This window comes from Microtus pennsylvanicus, chromosome 10 (genome assembly GCF_037038515.1).
Source record: "Microtus pennsylvanicus isolate mMicPen1 chromosome 10, mMicPen1.hap1, whole genome shotgun sequence".
Classification (NCBI taxonomy): Eukaryota; Metazoa; Chordata; class Mammalia; order Rodentia; family Cricetidae; genus Microtus; species Microtus pennsylvanicus.
In genome coordinates this window covers 93,103,626-93,120,891 of record NC_134588.1, presented here as the reverse complement: position 1 = coordinate 93,120,891, position 17,266 = coordinate 93,103,626, and the positions used below count along the sequence as shown (strand labels likewise).

At 39.8% G+C, this 17,266-nt stretch overlaps 2 protein-coding genes across 3 annotated transcripts in view; one reads left to right on the top strand and one right to left on the bottom strand.

Annotated features, from left to right (window-relative positions):
- Positions 1 to 2,431: 2,431 nt before the first annotated feature.
- On the top strand, positions 2,432 to 8,764 carry LOC142859195 (interferon-activable protein 204-like). Its single transcript, XM_075989552.1, has 3 exons — positions 2,432 to 2,854; positions 6,981 to 7,169; positions 8,642 to 8,764. The coding sequence occupies exons 1-3, from the start codon at positions 2,432 to 2,434 to the stop codon at positions 8,762 to 8,764; spliced, it is 735 nt and encodes a 244-aa protein (XP_075845667.1).
- A 2,658-nt stretch (positions 8,765 to 11,422) lies between these two features.
- The window catches only part of Aim2 (absent in melanoma 2), a 43,237-nt gene continuing 37,393 nt past the window's right edge, over positions 11,423 to 17,266 (bottom strand). For both annotated transcript variants that reach the window (XM_075987565.1, XM_075987566.1), the window contains exons 4-6: positions 16,387 to 16,797; positions 14,272 to 14,463; positions 11,423 to 13,069 (exon numbers count right to left, since the gene is read on the bottom strand). In XM_075987565.1, the coding sequence (XP_075843680.1) occupies positions 12,965 to 13,069; positions 14,272 to 14,463; positions 16,387 to 16,797 (708 nt within the window). In that variant the 3' untranslated portion in view covers positions 11,423 to 12,964. The remainder of the gene's footprint in view (positions 13,070 to 14,271; positions 14,464 to 16,386; positions 16,798 to 17,266) is intronic.

Here is a 17,266-nt window from a genome sequence, read left to right as displayed (position 1 = left end):
TGCTGAACACTAAAACAACCACTGATTTCCATGCTTTCTTCTGTCACAACCATCACTGACCTAAGCCAGCTACCATCATCAACAGGGAGGAAATTCTTAGACTTATTTATTAACTGAGCAGTTCTCCGGTCATTTTTCACAGGGGCACAGTTGGTAATCAATTCTCCATTTTTCACATACACAGCTATGAACAACACAACCACATAGCTTGTTCACCCACCTAGGCACACCCTGATTCTATTATCTATTCATGTATGTAATTCTGCATGCTGTTATTCTCTTGTAGGCTCGCCCATACTTTGAGAGATGGTGAATGAATACAAGAGAATTTTTCTTCTGAAAGGATTGCAGTGTATCAGTGACTATGATTTTAGAATAGTTAAGTCCTTACTGATCCATGACCTACAACTGACTAAGAAAATGCAAGATGATTATGACAGAATTAAGATTGCTGACTTAATGGAAGAAAAGTTCCCAAAGGATGCTGGATTGAGCATACTGATAGAACTGTACCAAGATATTCCAGAACTTGAGGACCTTGTTGATACACTTAGAAAAGAGAAGGCAGAAGGTAATGGAGGAGCATCCTTGATGTGGACCCTTTTGCTACCCTCCCCAGCCTTGCTAGATCCTTGCAATGTTTACAGCTGATATGCCTCCCCCTTCCCCAGTATGTGTATTGGGACCTACCAAATGGGAGCATTTCAGATGTTAACCAAGTTGTTGAAAATGCAGGCAACTCCTTTCCTAAAAAGAATTCTAATGCATCTGGATGTAGATGTCCTTGGGGGTGGGTGAAGAAAAGGAAAACAGTAAAACAGAAGTTGCTCAGAGAAACAAGAGCTTCTAATACAGTAGCATGAATAGGCAATTATAAGGTAAAATTTCAATATCACGCTTAAAAATACCTAAGTTAATTAATACAACTCCAAATTAAGATATTCCAACATTGATGTATTTTTTGGCAACAAGTGAGTCAATATATAAGTAGAATCCTGAATCTAAGGGATGTGGAGAAGTTCCCCTTTATAAAGTTACTAGGTTCAAAATACATGAAAAGAAGTGGGCATATTGCCCACAGCTGTGGGACATTCTGGACATTCAGCATTTCAAACTCTGAAAACACCTGAGAATATTTTTTTTTCATTTCCAAAGAAGTGTATATCATCTACTCCTTAAATCCTGTGCACCTTCTGTCGGGTGTTCTTCACACCAATCTGAGGTACCACTTAAGTCACATTCGGAGTACACTTTCTATGGTTCAAAAACATTGGAGCACATTGAGGAGAAGTCAGACTTAAACCCCACCATCCACAGGCTTCCGAACCAGACCACAGAGAGTGCTCTTGGTTCATAACTACCTCACTACACTGGTCTCTAGGTTTCCTGTAATTGCCACCATCTTCTTTCAAAGTGAGATCCTGAGTTCAGAAATAGTGCAGAGTAGCTAGGTATGGTGGCACACACCTATAATTCCAGAAGAGACTGGTAGACCTCTGTGAGTTCAAGACCAGACAGTGTGATATACATAGCAACTTCAGAATCAGCTAGTAATACATATTGAGACCCTGTCTCAAACAAAAGAACCAAAGAAAGTGAGGTTGGGGGAGAAGGAAGGAAGAAGGTAGGGAGGGAAGGAGGGAGGGAGAGAGAGAGGGAGGGAAAGAACGAAGGGAAGGAAGGAAGCAAGGGAGGGAGGGAGGGAGAAAGAGGGAAATAAGGGAGGGAGGGGAGGAGGGAAGAGAGGGAGGGAAAGAAGGAAGGGAGGGGAGGAAGGTAGGGAAGGAAGGGAGTGAGGGAAGGGAGGGAGGGAGGGAGGAAGGAAGGAAGGAAGGAAGGAAGGAAGGAAGGAAGGAAGGAAGGGGAGGAAGAGGGAGAGAGAGAGGTTGTGCATAATGCAAGTACTGTGGAGACAGGTTGTCAAATAACTCTACCATTTTTCCTTTTCCAAATCCAGGATTCTCCTGCAGGGCTGCTCTTATACAAGTGGACGAGCACCTAATATCAATTATTCAGATTAGCAGAGCCCTGGATGCTTACAGTAGCTGCCTACCTAGGCCTTTTTTATAAGAAAGACAGTAGTGTGTGTGTGTGTGTGTGTGTGTGTGTGTGTGTGTGTGTGTGTGTGAAAAGATAATGTAATTTAAGCTTTAAAATGTATTGTTAGACTCAAAATGTAGCTCAGAGGAAGAGAATTTCCCTGGCATTCAGGAGGCCTTGAGTGTATTCCCAAATGCCACAAAAATAGCAATACAACCAATTTGCCTGCCATGGGTGATTAGTACTTGCTGGAGCTACTGCCAGACCTCCATTTATTCCCCATTTATTATACCACAGCATATCAGACTTTGGTTATGTTTTTCCACCCTACCTAGGAGAGATATTCCTTAATGTCTGTCTTAGCTGTTCCTGGCTTTCCTGTGTGCATTTCATGCAGAAACCAAGACTGAAGACTGTACCTGAGCAGCCTTCTCAGGAAGATGGTCCCCAAAAAGGTCCCAAACAAGTGATGGTATTAAAAGCAACACAACTATTTACATTTGACATGAGAGAAAATAGAATGATGTTCCATGCCACAGGGGCCACTGAGACTGAATTCTTCAGAGTGAAGGTTTGTGACACAGTCCTAAAGAAGAAGTTCATCCCCAACAACGTCATTGTCATCTCAGATTACATTGGCCACAATGGTTTTCTAGAAATATGCACAGCCTCCAGCGTATCTGATGTGAAAGGCACCAATATGATGGATATTCCAGTTTCCCTGAGACAAAGAGCCAATGCAACACCTAAAATCAATACTATTTGTTTACAAAGAGTAGGGACATTTGTGAATGGAGTGTTTTCCGTGTATGCGGTAAGTCATTGTGTTATTTTGTAAAATTTCATTTGCAACCTCAGATTTTAAGTCGTAACTTGGCAGTTTAGATGTGATCGATTATATGCATGCAGGAAAGGAAGGCCTCCCTTGTCAGAAACAGGAAGTGGAGTTTCACACTTATAAGTGTTGCATAACCTCTTCCCATTCTTATCAAGGTATCACCATGAAAACATTTTTACAAAGAGACTCAACATGAAACCTGGCATTTTACTGTGATGACCTATTTGTAGTATTTTGCATCAATACACGTATCCTTAAGACTTTGTTTGCCTTCTTCATTACCCATATGAGTAGCAACTTAAATATAACTAGTATTCGAACCCTTGCCTGTATAATTGTGGTGACAAAAAGAATAAGAATGCAAGTTGATAACAGACTGATCACCTCATCTTTAAACTACTCTCAATTACATTTGATTTACCTATATTTTCTTTATTAATTCTTAGAGAATTTTATACAAAGTATCTTGACCAAACTTTTCCAAAACCATTTCCCCTACCCTATTTCCCATCCTCTTTTTACTTTATTTTTAGAAGAACCTATCCTGAATCAAATAGCCTGGCTCTCCAGTTCTTACAGTCTGGCGGCCCCCTCTTCTGTGATATTTCCTGAGCCTCAAGTGTATGGATTATGTTATGTAGTAATAAGGAGCGGCGGCAGGGCTGCGTCCCCAACACCCCAGCCGCCTGCCTGGCTAGCTTATGCCCTGAAATAATTACACGGACACTGTATCCTTTTAATCACTGCTTGGCCAATTACCTCCAGCCCTTACTGGCTAATTCTGATATCCTGATCAACCCATTTCTAATAAACTGTAGCATCGGTCTTACCGGGAAGATTCTAGCCTAAGTCCATCCTGGGTCGGAGCTTCATGCGTGCATCTTCCCTGGAGCTGGGAGCATGGCGTCTCTCCGAGGCGTCTGCTCCGGAGAGGAGAGCTGTCGAGTCTGACCTCACTTCCTCTTTCTCCCAGCGTTCTGTTCTGTTTACTCCACCTACCTATGTCCTAACCAATAAAATGGGCCAAGGCAGTTCCTTTATTAGCCAATGACCTTCCTCCATCATTTCCCCTTTTACGGTTTAAACAAAAAAAAGGCTTTAACTTTAACATAGCAAAATTACATATAACAAAACAGTTATCAAGTAAAAGTTACAATAATCTTTATCATAACTAAGGAAAACTATAACTATAACTAACTATTCTTAACTCCATCAAAGACTCCAGAAAGATACAATACTACCTAAGCAAACAAGAAAAAAGCAACTTTTAAAACTCTAGAAATGACAGAGACATCTCACTGCCTGGACAGTCACCCAAAGTTCCTCTGTACCGTTGGGGCATCCATCTTCAGCCTTCAGGCCCATAGTATCCAGCAGACATTTCCATAAAGCAGGAAAATTCAAAGTCAGTTCAGTCACTATCTGTTGTGTCCTGCAGAATGTCTCGCAGACTCTTTCATGAATCAGGAACCCCGAAAGATCATCTCACCTTAGGCAAGTTCAGTAGTCCTCTCTCTGCGGGTTCTCTGTGTCCAGTTTATGCAATAGTCCAGGCAAGAGCAGTTTCTTGCCCAAATGGCTATCAAACTCCATAAGGATCCTCTTCGATGCCCATCTTCCTCTTGAAGTAGATTGGTGCTGCCAGGAGCAGAGTGTCTCATTGTCATGAAAAGTCCTCAGTTATTAAAACATTAAATGTCCTAATCTGTAATCTTTGAAAGACATGAAGAATGTCTATCTAAAATATATCTCTATATATCTAGAAAATCTAACTAACATGACTACAAGCTTTACTATTATCGATGATTATCCATTAACAACCTATATTTCTTAATTATACATTACATATTTAAATGAACTACACAATCACAATACCTTAATCAAAATCAGAAACACTTATACATATAACAAAATTGACCTTAAATCTCTATCAATAAAGCAAAATCTATACTAATGCAAATTATTCATATCTATATCAATGTTAAAAATGTATTAATTGGAAGAGGGCACCCCATGGTCATTTGATTTGTGCATTGTGGCCAGTTGCACACTTTTCTGATGGTCTCTATCTTCTGCAAAAAGGAGATCCTTTGGGGAGGGCTGGGAGGTTCACTTTCCTGTGCTTAAAACATATGAATTTAGAATGCACTTAGAGATCATACAGGCTCAGGCAACTGACAGGAGATTTTCATCTAGTTTCCATGTCTCAACAATTCAGTGTCAAATTCATCATAGTCCCTCCTAATGAGTGGACCTTATATCCAATGAAGTAACCGCTGGCTCCTCCCAGGATGTAAGTGCCACTCTTCCACCTTTCCAAAGATCCTGCCATGCTGTCCATGGTTCGGGTTCATTTCTAGTACCTGGGATGGGATTGGACTGTTAATTGTTCTTCTCTTTGGCAGTTTACATGGCTTCTTCTGAAACTACAAGAGTTAGTCATTCATGAGGAGGCTTCTAGGCCAAATCCAGATCAGTTCCTCCAAATTCTGTGTCTGAACTATGTAGTGCCTTCAGCAAAAGGGTCGTACATTCTTTGCCTGGCAGTAGCCTATATTGTTATTGAGGTCTGTTGGACTGCCCTGGTTAACAAGTTGAAAGGAAGCATTCCATTCCTGGCACTGGAGATTTTGTTAGTCTAGGAGGATTTTTTGGTGGTAGGGGTGGGGGGAGGAGAAATGCCATAACTTCAATCCAACTACATATAGGTGTGTGCGCACACTTACACGTATGTGTGTGTGTGTGTCCATGCATGTGTGTGTTTGTGTGATTGTATATGTAATTTAAATTAGAACAAAATAATACATTTCCCTATGTTTTTCCATACATCCTTAATATTAATTAAACCTCCTTCCATCTCCCTCTGTGTTGTCGTATCTCCTCCCTCCCCAGGTAAGTGTCCCACACTCATTGTTTCTCATTTCTTCATAGAAATCATGCCCTACTATTCCCATCCTTAACGTTTCTGTTATGGTCCCTTTTTACTTTTCTGGAATCTGAATTTACTCTAGGTTACTCACTGAATCTAAAGATTTGGAGCTCACATCCACAAATAAAAGAAAACATACCTATTTGTGCAGAGGGCACAAGGTCCTTGTACTCACAGATAAACACTAGGGAAACCAGGAATGTTAAATACACAGGATTGTGTCTTCAAAGGAAGAGATGTATAGCCTGTTCTCCATCCAGAAGGCTGGGGATGGATGTCGTCAATATTGCAGTCACCTCGGTGCTATCTGTGGGGTCACATCTGACTCCCCTAGACCCTTAGGTTTGTCTCATTGTCCCTAGGCTTTTATCTTGAGCATTGTTTCTCAGTCGATAAAATTTTACCGTCTTTATGGAAGGGGTGCATGTATACTTTGAAAAAAGTTTCAGTGTAAACATGTCTTACACTTTCTTATATACACAGGATTGAGTTAATTGTCATCATGAAACTTTAGTGCTGGGTGTGGTGGCCCACGCCTTTAATCCCAACACTCAGGGGGCAGAGACAGGTGAATCTCTGTGAGTTCAAGTCCAGCCTGGTCTATAAAATAAGCTCCAGGACAGCCTAAGATACACAGAGAAACCCTGTCTCAAAAAAACAAAACTAACAAGTCATAATTGACAATGCAAACAAAATACAAATGAGAAAAGCAGGGCTAAATGGTGCAGGTTGAAATATTTGGAACAGAATAAACACAAGTGGACACTGAGAAAGCATCATCTGTTTAAGGGGGACTTAGTCTCAGATACACAGTGAGTCAAAGCCACCCTTCTTAGTTATTGTGGTATTACCTAGGATACCCACAATGGCAGTCAACTTTATTCTGGTTTCTCCCTACTTGGGCTCTTTAACTCTCAGCTCCACCAATTTGGTAGGGGGGAAGGTTTTCTATAATAACCCATCAGATGAAAACCTTAAATAAGAAAAGCTTGAGAGACATTTCCAAAGATGGGGTTTGTGACCCAGAACCCCCAAAGCTGTTTTGTACCTTTAATTCTAAACCTAGGCCTGTATTTGCCTTATCAGAGACAAGCTGGCACTATTTAACTCTCCTAGATGTCACAGCACTTGACGTATTTCTCAGAAGATGAATGTTAATTATTTCTTTTTCAGAAAACAGTGAAGGATGAATTCATTTACTATGGAATAGAAGACAACACAGGGAAGAAGGAAGTGGTGGTACACGGACAATTTACCAATATGCGCTGTGAGCCAGGGGACAAGCTTAGACTCTTCTGCTTTGAATTGAGCTCATGTGTGGATAGGTGGCAGCTGAGATCTGGGAGGCACAGTTACTTGCAGGTGTGTGCTCTCAGGCATCGCTGTCCTTCCTAGCAATCACTTTTAATTCTATGCTAAGACTTGGCTGAAGCAGAAAAAGAAATTCAGCTTTAAACACTAACGTATGTAAACATCTTCTTATCATCATGTTTAAAAATGAGGTCATTTTTCTTTGCCTTGATTCTCTTTGCTTTTTTTGAAAATATATTTCACAGAATATATTCTTATCATAGTTTCCCCTCGCTTTTAAATCCTCCCAGATCCTCCCCACCTTCTCAGAAACCATCTACCTCCACCCCTCTTTTCTCTAATATATCTTTAGGAAACAAACAGGCAAAAGAAAATAACTAGGATAAAAAAAGAAAAAGCAGGAGCAAGTAACACATATACATGCACAACCATGTACATACACACACCCCATAGAAACAAGATATCAGAAATGTAACAACAACAACAACACTACCCTTGAATTCATTTTGAGTTAACCATCTACTTCTAAGCATGGTTTGTATACCCAGTGAGATTCCATTAGAGAAAATGAAGTTTCCTTTTGCAATCAGTTGTCTATTAGAAATAGCTTCTTGGTTAGGGATAAGAACTAGTATCCACTTCCCACTCAAAGTGTTGGGATCCCATCTGGGATGAACTTGTGCATGCCCTGTGCATTCTGACTCAGTCTCTGTGAGCTCATGTGTCTGCCCTGATGTATTTAGAAGGTCTTGTTTCTTTGGTGTCTTCCACAGCTCTGCTCCTACACTCTTTCTGCCTCCTTCTCCACATAGTTTCCTGAGGTCCTGGGGTGGAGGGTTGATGAAAGCATCCCATGTAGGACTAAATGTTCCAAAGTCCTTCACAATTTGCATATTATCTGGATTTGGGTCTCTGGGTTAGTTTCCACCTACTCCAGGCAGGAGCTTCTCTGGTGCCAACTGAGTGAGACATATAGGTATACGTGAGATCTATAGATATAGCAGAATGTCATCAAGATTCACTTTATTGCTGTGTTCCTTTAGCAGAACAGTAGTGCTTGGTTTTCCTCTAGGTCCCTGGCCTATCCACTAAATATAGTAAATCAGAGTGTAAAGAAGATATTCAGAAAGACTCTCAAACTATTACTTCCTAAGTTAAATAATAAAATTTGTTATATTTATCAAAACAGGAAAATTATTTGATAGGAATTTGGGTCTATTATGTTTCAAACTCTGGCTCTGATATTTTCAAATTTACTGAAGGCCCTGAAGCTCATGGACCTCAATTATAACATGAAAATAATGTTCATCACAGAGGATCATGAACAGAACTCACAACAAATACCATATGTTTCACAAGGGTGCCTTAAGCCAATGAGAACACAACAAACAAAAGTCCACGCTCTTGTCACACAGTGGGATTCACTAAACGCTAGCAAAGACTAACAACAATAATGTGTAGATAAAATATAAGAACTGACCTATTCAGTCACGTGGAACTGTTTTCATATTTCTTATTCCCAGGACCATAAGTCAAACATTCCTAACACCCTTCCAAACACCTGCAACAGGCATGCCCTCCGTACCTTCCTCCTAACAATCTCTGCACTGACGTCTTCCACTCAACTCCTGCCTTTGACCCTTTGATTTCTCCTTCCCTACCATTGCTCCACCATATCGCCTGCTTTTCTATCTGTGCTCAGGCCTGGCAGGGTACAACTAGCTCATTTTACGCTCTCAAGAAGTGGGAGCCAAGTTGATTCAAAGGATAGAGATTCGGTAAAGGAGATAGGTAAGGAAAGATAAGTGACTCATGGGGGCAGTGTGAATAAAGAAGAGTGTGACCAGCTGCATCTCAGCTAACCTGATTTCATCCTTGTCTTCTTCAAGGTCATCCGGGCTAGGAGGAGAGACATAGAACCACCCAATCCCCATTCAGCTATGGGAATGTACCTAAATTCCGATATAAACACAACTGAACAACACTGACAATAATGTTTATGATGATATGATGCAAGTACAGAAAAATGTGTATGTGGGGAGAAAGGGAGGGAGAGCAAAGAAAAATGTATAGCTCAATAAAAACAATTTAAAAAGCAAAAAATGTGTATCTATCATATAGTGATATATATATACATATATATGGCTCTTAATTTTAAAAAACAGTGTTCTTTTACTTTGCTTTTTGTACATTTTAGATTCTCTGTATTTTCCATCTGTATGTTTCAACTTGGAAAAAAATAATAAACTTTTTATCTAAAGTAGTTCTTCCCCAGAAGTCTCTTTCATCCATTTATAAGTTATTATAAAACAAATATTGTGCTCTGCAGGTTTGAGATACATGTCAACTTGTACTTTGGGTAAGATAGTCAAGGACAGAGACCTCTTTTCGAAGTAAAAGGCTATGTCCCATGCAGAAAAAAAAAAACAAGTTAAAAAGAACGTAGGGTCTGGAGTGCAGTTTGTACTGTAGTTACTAAGGCTTATGCTTCAAGGAGGGGATTCATTGGCTAAGGGAAAAAAAGGCGGGGAGGTTGTAGGAAGTTAAGGCCTACCAGGCCAGAGGGGGTCAAGCTGGAGTCTGCCTGGCCCTGCCAGAGGTCCTGACCATGCCTAGCCAATGAGGAGTGACCAAGCTGTGTTTCCTGAGTGCCAAGCAACAGACACTATCAGAGATGCTGATCCTGCCTAGCCAGTGAGGGACGAACATGTGATGTCAACTGTCAAGGGATCAGAACGACTAGGTGCTGGGAGGGTTTATAAGTCTTTCCCCTGTTGTTAAATAAACGAGTCTGCTGTATACCTGACTTCTACTTGACTCCCATTATCTGAGATATTGACACTGTACCTTCTCACCCCCTCCCTGCCTGAGAAAGACACTAAACACCTATTTACCAAACTGTGGATTATCTAGTTTCATAAACAGCATGCTACTGAACTTCAGGACACAGACAGACTAATTGAACCTCAGTAATGGCAGGTGGCCTCACCACAATACTTCCTGCAACAGCAGGCCACTGGGACAAAAATGTAGAGAAACTTCAGAATTAAAAGGTAATATGCATCAAACAGACCTGACAGATATCTGCAGAGCTGTCTACCTGGACTGAGGAACACACATTCTGCTCAGCAGCCAACGGATGCTCATCTAAAATTGACTACATAATGGGATACACAACAAATCCTTACACATTTAGAAAACCTGAAATCCCTCTATGTATCCCTATCTGATCACAATGCAATAAAGCTTAAACTCAACAGCAAATAGCTGTGTGAACTCTAGAATCACAGAGAAGAAAATTTGCCTACATACAAGTTATAGAGAACCCAGTAGAATATTTTGAGGCTTGAGATATTTACAGCTAAGCCAATGATTTTATATTTTTAGTTAATTTTGTAAGTTATAAATTTGGACCCATCATTTTTTAATATGGACATCAAATTGTAAAATATTTTTATATATTTTTTAATATGGACATCAAATTGTAAAATATTTTTATATATTTTTGTGTTGATACCTTTATGAAAAAGAACACTATATTTTGACACATGAAAGATGTTGCTTTCCCTATACTATATAGGCTATATATATATATATATATATATATATATATATATATACATACATACATACTATATATGATGCACTAACATCACAATGTCATTTTATTATTTAAATATCTTTAAAAATATTTTTAAAATTATTTCAGTAGGGCTCACAATATCTATCTTTAATCACACAGATTATACTTCAAAAATATTACACTGCTTAACATGCTGTATTAAGATTTTGCAAGCAGTATTATATTCTTAAATTTTACCTCTCATTCTTTGTATTGTTCCCATGTATTTTATTTTTAAATATTTTATAAACACTTGTAGTATCTTTGTTTAAGATCAGGAATTGGCAAAGTATGGTCTCTTACCTGTTTTTATATAGCATAGTTATTTTTTAGTAGCCAATAAACTAAAAGTATCTTTTACATTTTTTAGTTGTTCAGGAACAAAATCCAAAGGATAATAATGTGTGGTTTAGGAAAATTATATAAATTTTAAGTTTCTGTGTCTATAAGTAAGATTGTAATAGAATTGTATTAGAATACAGATTCCTTTATTCATATTTCATGACTATTGCCAGTAAGGTGCTAACTAACTGTAGCAGGGGTCACATGGGCCAAAGAGTTTAGTTTGTATATACTAGAAAGCCAAGCTTTGGCTCTTAAAACCTCTGGAGGGTCCAGCCTTCTGCAGGTCAGAGAGACGGAGAACTAGATGCAGAGTTGGCAAGAAAACATACAGGCTTCTTTTCTGAGGGATAAAAGTTTCTTCTACTTCTTTATTTTCAGAAGCCCTTTTTACAATACCCACACCAAGTCAATTACAAAGAGAAGGATGTTTCCCATAACCAAAAGTTATTACACAGTTACTAAATAATCAGCATAAAAATATTTTTCTGGAATAACTCAACTCCACTATATTTCTTAACCATATCTTTATGAATTTGCTGAAAAACTCACACTTAGTTACACATTTGTCTTTTAGACTTTTACATAGGTAGTACTTTTTATTATTGCCAGAAAAACAGGCTATTTCTTTCATTATTCCTATTTTAGAGGCTTGTACAATGACCTTAATGGACCATGCAACTCTTTGCTTTTCAGTTACATGAAGTTATTATTTAAAGCTTGTTTTTAGCTGTGATGCACACTGACCCCATGTACATATTTCCCAGCATCAAGATTAAAAACCCTTGAGCTAGCTTAATTCCCGGGACTCAATTGTTTTCCTTAATCTTTAACCTAAACCACAGTCTCTGTGAGTCCTCAAGAGAAACTGCTACTTCCTAGCTGCGTGACACTTGCTCACTCCTATTTTCTATCCTCTGCTTCTCCCGGGGCCAACACTATATCCTACTTTTACCTTTATTAATTTTCCCACTAAACTAACCTCTGTCTATACTATATATATATAGTCCATTACCAGATTTGTTAGAGACCCTTAATCATCAAAATTCTATTTAAACTAACATTATTTGTAGAAGGAGCAGCGGGCTGCGTTCCTGCCACCCGGCTCCTGGCCACCTGGCTAGCTTATGCCCCAAAATAACAACATGGAAACTGTATTCTTTTTAACACTGCTTGGCCCATTAGCTCTAGCCTCTTACTGGCTAATTCCCACATCTTGATTACCCATTTCTATTAATGGGTGTAGCACCACAAGGCTTACCGGAAAGATTCAGCATGTCTGACCTCTGCAATTCATGACTTCACTAATCCAGAGTAGTTGGCTATGTTTCTAATACCAGGAATGATTTCTTTCTTGTTGAGTGGGAATTAAGTCCAATTAAAGAACTGTTGGTTACTACTAAGGCATTCATGACACTAACTCACCCTTAGGATTATTGTGCCATGTTGCTCATCTTTATGATTCTTAGGCATCATAACTGGGTGCTACTGATGGTTGCCTCCCTCTTTGGGAAGTCTGTATGGCACGTTCTGGTTTTGTGAAAGATAATCCTTGGGCAGAAGACTCTCAGGTCAGTTACAGCTCAGGGACCTCTGAACCTTATGTCTGAAGTGCATGGTATCTTCAGCAGTATGAACTTATCTTCACCTCTGGGGATCAACCAAGGGCAAGAGCAATAGCCCATAATGTTTTGGGAGTCTCCTAGACAATCAGCTACTCAAAAGGGGGTTTCTCATGCCTGATACTGAATTTTTTTTACTAGATTTTTGTTTTGTTTTGCTCTACAGCTAACAGAGGAATTGTCAAGTATTTATCCTTTTTGAACTAATAGGATAGGATGAAGAGCTTGTAAACTTCTGTCCTCAGGCAGCTCAGTCTGGTTCAAGAAGTAGTATTAGAATCCTTCAAAGAAGTGTTGTTTAGATGAGTTGACTTCAATTTACATTTTTCTTTTTGCTCAGTTTTTGGCTTTGGGGTCTTAATAACCTGGGTGGAAAAGAAAGATGAAGACTGAGATGTTATTGATCACTTAACTCTCTTCTACTTCCAGCTACTGCATTCTCCTGAAATGTGCCTCCCTTCATATAACATCTCCTCCCCCTCCCCATGTCCCTTAATCCTTTCACTCTTTGATGACTTTCTTGAAGTCTATCTGCTCCAAATAAATACATGCCTACATAATAAGGACATATACAAAGATTTCTCAGGTCTCTATCTCAAACTTACACAGAGACAGCGCTTATATAAACACTGATAAGTAGTGGGGAAGAGAGTAAAGCTATGACAATCAGATAAGGAGAAGGGTGCTGTGATGACTTACTTAACTGCCCTGGACTATGGTAAATACATGAAGGGTTGGTGTTGGTACTAACTGAGTCCTGGCCTTCAGCTGCTCTTCCCTGCTAGAGCCTTCTAATTGAAGTCACTAAAAGCTGTGCTTTGCCTAGAGGATCCGAGGATGGGATTTTTATCTGTTGGCCATTGACTGTAGGATATTTAAGCCTCCATGGTGCTATTAAAGAGGAGCTTTGTACCAGTGATGGGAGGTCTGTGTGTCTGTCTGTTTCTGTGTGTGTTTCTTCAACCTCCAGCCCCTTTCCAGAAGCTTGCTAACTGGATTCTAGCGCACAGAGCGCAGACGGGCGCGCAGTGCGCAGCACGTTGAACTTGCTCAGAGATTTGTTTTCAAGGTTTTTAAAGTCTGTCTTGACTTACAACTGCATTTGTCAGAATGATTTGTGGAACTTCAGACAGCTTGCTTTCATTAGATTTAGACTGTAGTCCAAAAACTCACTGTTGAGTTCCGAGAGAGAGAAAGAGAGAGAGAGAGAGAGAGAGAGAGACAGAGAGAGAGAGAGAGAGAGAGAGAGAGAGAGAGAGAGAGAGAGAGAGAGAGAGAGACAGAGAGAGACAGAGAGAGACAGAGAGAGCAAGAGCGAGCGAGCGAGAGAGAGAGAGAGAGAGAGAGAGAGAGAGTTTGTATGGGTGTCTTTGTGACACCCATGGGTTTATAGCTGGGCATCTAGGATAAGAATAATTTTCTAAAGCCAGGGTCCTCAGTTCTGTAAGATGAAAACACACTACATATGGGCTCTTCTGTGTCATATCCTGTTCATCAGTCTCTTTTCTGCTTTCTGACATAAAACACAAAATAATGTAGTCTTTTGAGAACTGACATTCTTCCATACCTTAAAGAAGCTGTAGGGTCCTGATTTCAACTGTGTCTTCTCTCCATCTTCTGACACTTCAAAAAATACGAGTCTAAGCTTATCTTCTTTCTCGCATTTTATTTTGTCCTGGTTTCCAAGCACCAACACGTCCATCTCCCCTGTTTTGTCTTGTACACCATACAGTACTCTGTCCTTTTGCTGCTCTGTTATCTGTGAAAAAAAAAAAAACAACAACCAAGCTCCACTGAGAGGACTAAGGAAGAGCGGCATGTAAATCAATTATCAGACAAGACAGGAGCAACTTTCCAAAAGAAATATAAGGAGGAATTCCAGCTTCCAAACTAAAAGGCTTCGACCTAACCGGTATTAGCAAATGTCAATGGAGGAGGTGGGAGAATCCTACTAAAAGCATGTCCCTTCTGTCCATCTTTCTAGTCTCAAACCTTTTTTCCTCTGGGAAGCCAGGATGGTTCAAAGAAACAACTAATAGATGGGGAAAATGGGGCTGCTCCAGGGCCAGTGTACAGGAGGCATAAGAAAGGAAGAGAAGGAAAAGAAAGCAGGAAGGAAATGAAAGGAAGGGAAGGGAAGGGAAGGGAAGGGAAGGGAAGGGAAGGGAAGGGAAGGAAAGGAAAGGAAAGGAAAGGAAAGGAAAGGAAAGGAAAGGAAAGGAAAGGAAAGGAAGAGAAGAGAAGAAAAAAGAAGACCTTATGGTTAAAAGGAAGGTCACTTAGTGACATAAATCCAGAGAGATGCACAAACTAACAATAAAAGATCTAGTGAAGAAGTCTAAAAGTCAGAATATCAAGGACAACATATCATTCACAATCAAATCTGGATTAGAATGGGACCAGATACTAGTTAGATACGTAAAATATGTACAGTATTTGAGAGTTAGTTTGATTGACCATGTGAATAGACATTAGTGAGTAGTTGACCAAATAGAAAGTTCAAAACTGAGAAGTTAAAAATAGGTATTTTTATGCTTTACTTTTTCAAGGAAGACAATTTACTCCTGCTACCTTTTCTGACAGAGCTAGAGGTCATCCAGCTACTAGGGGAAGAAATCATCAACATTCCCAATGGTCCTTCAGGATCTGTCTTAGGCCAGAAAGTTGTTCACGCAAAGATAGTTTCCCTGATTCCCATGTGGTAGTTTGAATAAAAAAAAAGCAGCCACAGGTTTATAGGGAAGGGCATTATATGAAAAAAATTAGGCCTTGTTGGAGTAGGTGTGATCTTACAGGAGGAAATGTGTCCCTAAGGGTGGGCTTTGAGGTTTCAGGAACTCAAGCCAGTGGCTCACTCTCTCTTTCTACTGTCTATGGGTCCAGATGTAGAACTCTCAGCTACTTCTCCCGCACCATGTCTGCCTGCATGCAGCCATGCTTCCTGCCATGAGAATAATGGACGTAAACTCTGAACCTGTAAGCCAGTCCCAACTAAATGTATTCCTTTATAAAGTTGCTGGGGTCATGGGATCTCTTCTCAGCAACAGAAACTCCAACAAAGATACCCAGCATCTAGCTAGGATTCTCTGCTAACTCTTCCATTCTCTTCATTCAATACTAGGTCTTCCAGGGCCTGCTCATCAGTCCCCTCGTTCATCAATGAGCACACATCTGAAGGATGCTCAAAGCAAAAGTGACTTTGAAAGTGGATGGTAATAAGTGTGTAAAATCAACACAGGGAAATAGCCGTGTCTATGTTTCACAGGTTACAAGGGTAACAACGTAAATAAAAGTGGCTTCAAAACATTTGCTGGGGGCAGTGGCATGCACATGGATCAGCAGGCAGAGGCAGAGGAACCTTAGAGCATGCCAGACCAACTAAAGCTACACAGTAAAAGACCCTGTCTCAAAAGACGAAGCAAACAAAATACACACAGTATAAAACTTTTGTGAGCTTTGCACACAAGTTTTGGCAAATTATTATCCTACAAATCTTTAACTTTATTAAATTGTTTTTTTTTGATTGTTAAAATTGTTTAAAATCAACTATTTAATTGATTTCAATTGTCCTGTTCTATATAGAGAGAAAAAAATAAAACATAATTTCTAGAGTTCTGTCAAAGCTTAGGACAGGTGTTATATTTTTTATTCCAATCAATATAAAATTGCATACAGGAATTACCTTCTGGACTTTAAACGTCCCATTCACAATTGTTCCACAAGGCTGGGTCTTCAGCATCTTAATTGTGGGAGTTCTTCCAGCTTTTAGCCTAATGTTATTTGGGACACAGACTTTGTGGTCAGCGTCAGCATCAACCACAGTTGAGGAGCTGGTCACCTCCAAGAAGTTACTGTGCCAAAGATAGTTTGATATTTTAATTGTTCTCCTTGGGGTAAATTTATCTTTAAATGGTGCATATAGAACTTTTACGAAGAAAAATGCGGTCGAGTTGGCCACTGTTGCATGGAATATGTCTTCCTCAGTCTCACACTTGAAAGGATTCGTAGTTTTCAACACCAAGACCGCCAGTGGATCTTTCTGTAAACCTTCTCTGATAGCTTCCTGCTCTGCCACGATCTGCTGCTTCTGAGGCTGTGACCACAGAGAAGAGATGTTAGTTATGGGTCAACACTGTAAGAGAGGCAGCCTTCATTCAGATAAACCCCAGGAAGCCAGAAAAGGCTGAGTTGAAGGGAAGATGGAGAAGTGAGGAAAAGATTGGAGCCTTGGAATTATCTAGACTGAAAAAACACAAAATGGATACTTCATGTTCTGTATTTAGGTGGTGACAGAATTCCTCAGTCAGATTCCTTCCTTGTCATGTAATTTAGGAAAAGAGTGTGTCATAAACCTGAATCATTGCTGGCGCTTAATCTGACCTTGTCTTCTTGTGATTCTATTACAGTGTTCTGAGCATTTATGGGACTCTCGTGTACGGATGGGAAGGTTTACTGATGTGCACAGAGCACTCCACATCCCCAGGAATATCCTGTGCACAATAAAACACAGATCATTAAGTGCGAGTAAACGAAGAGATCTGGGATGAGCGCCTGCAGATGGA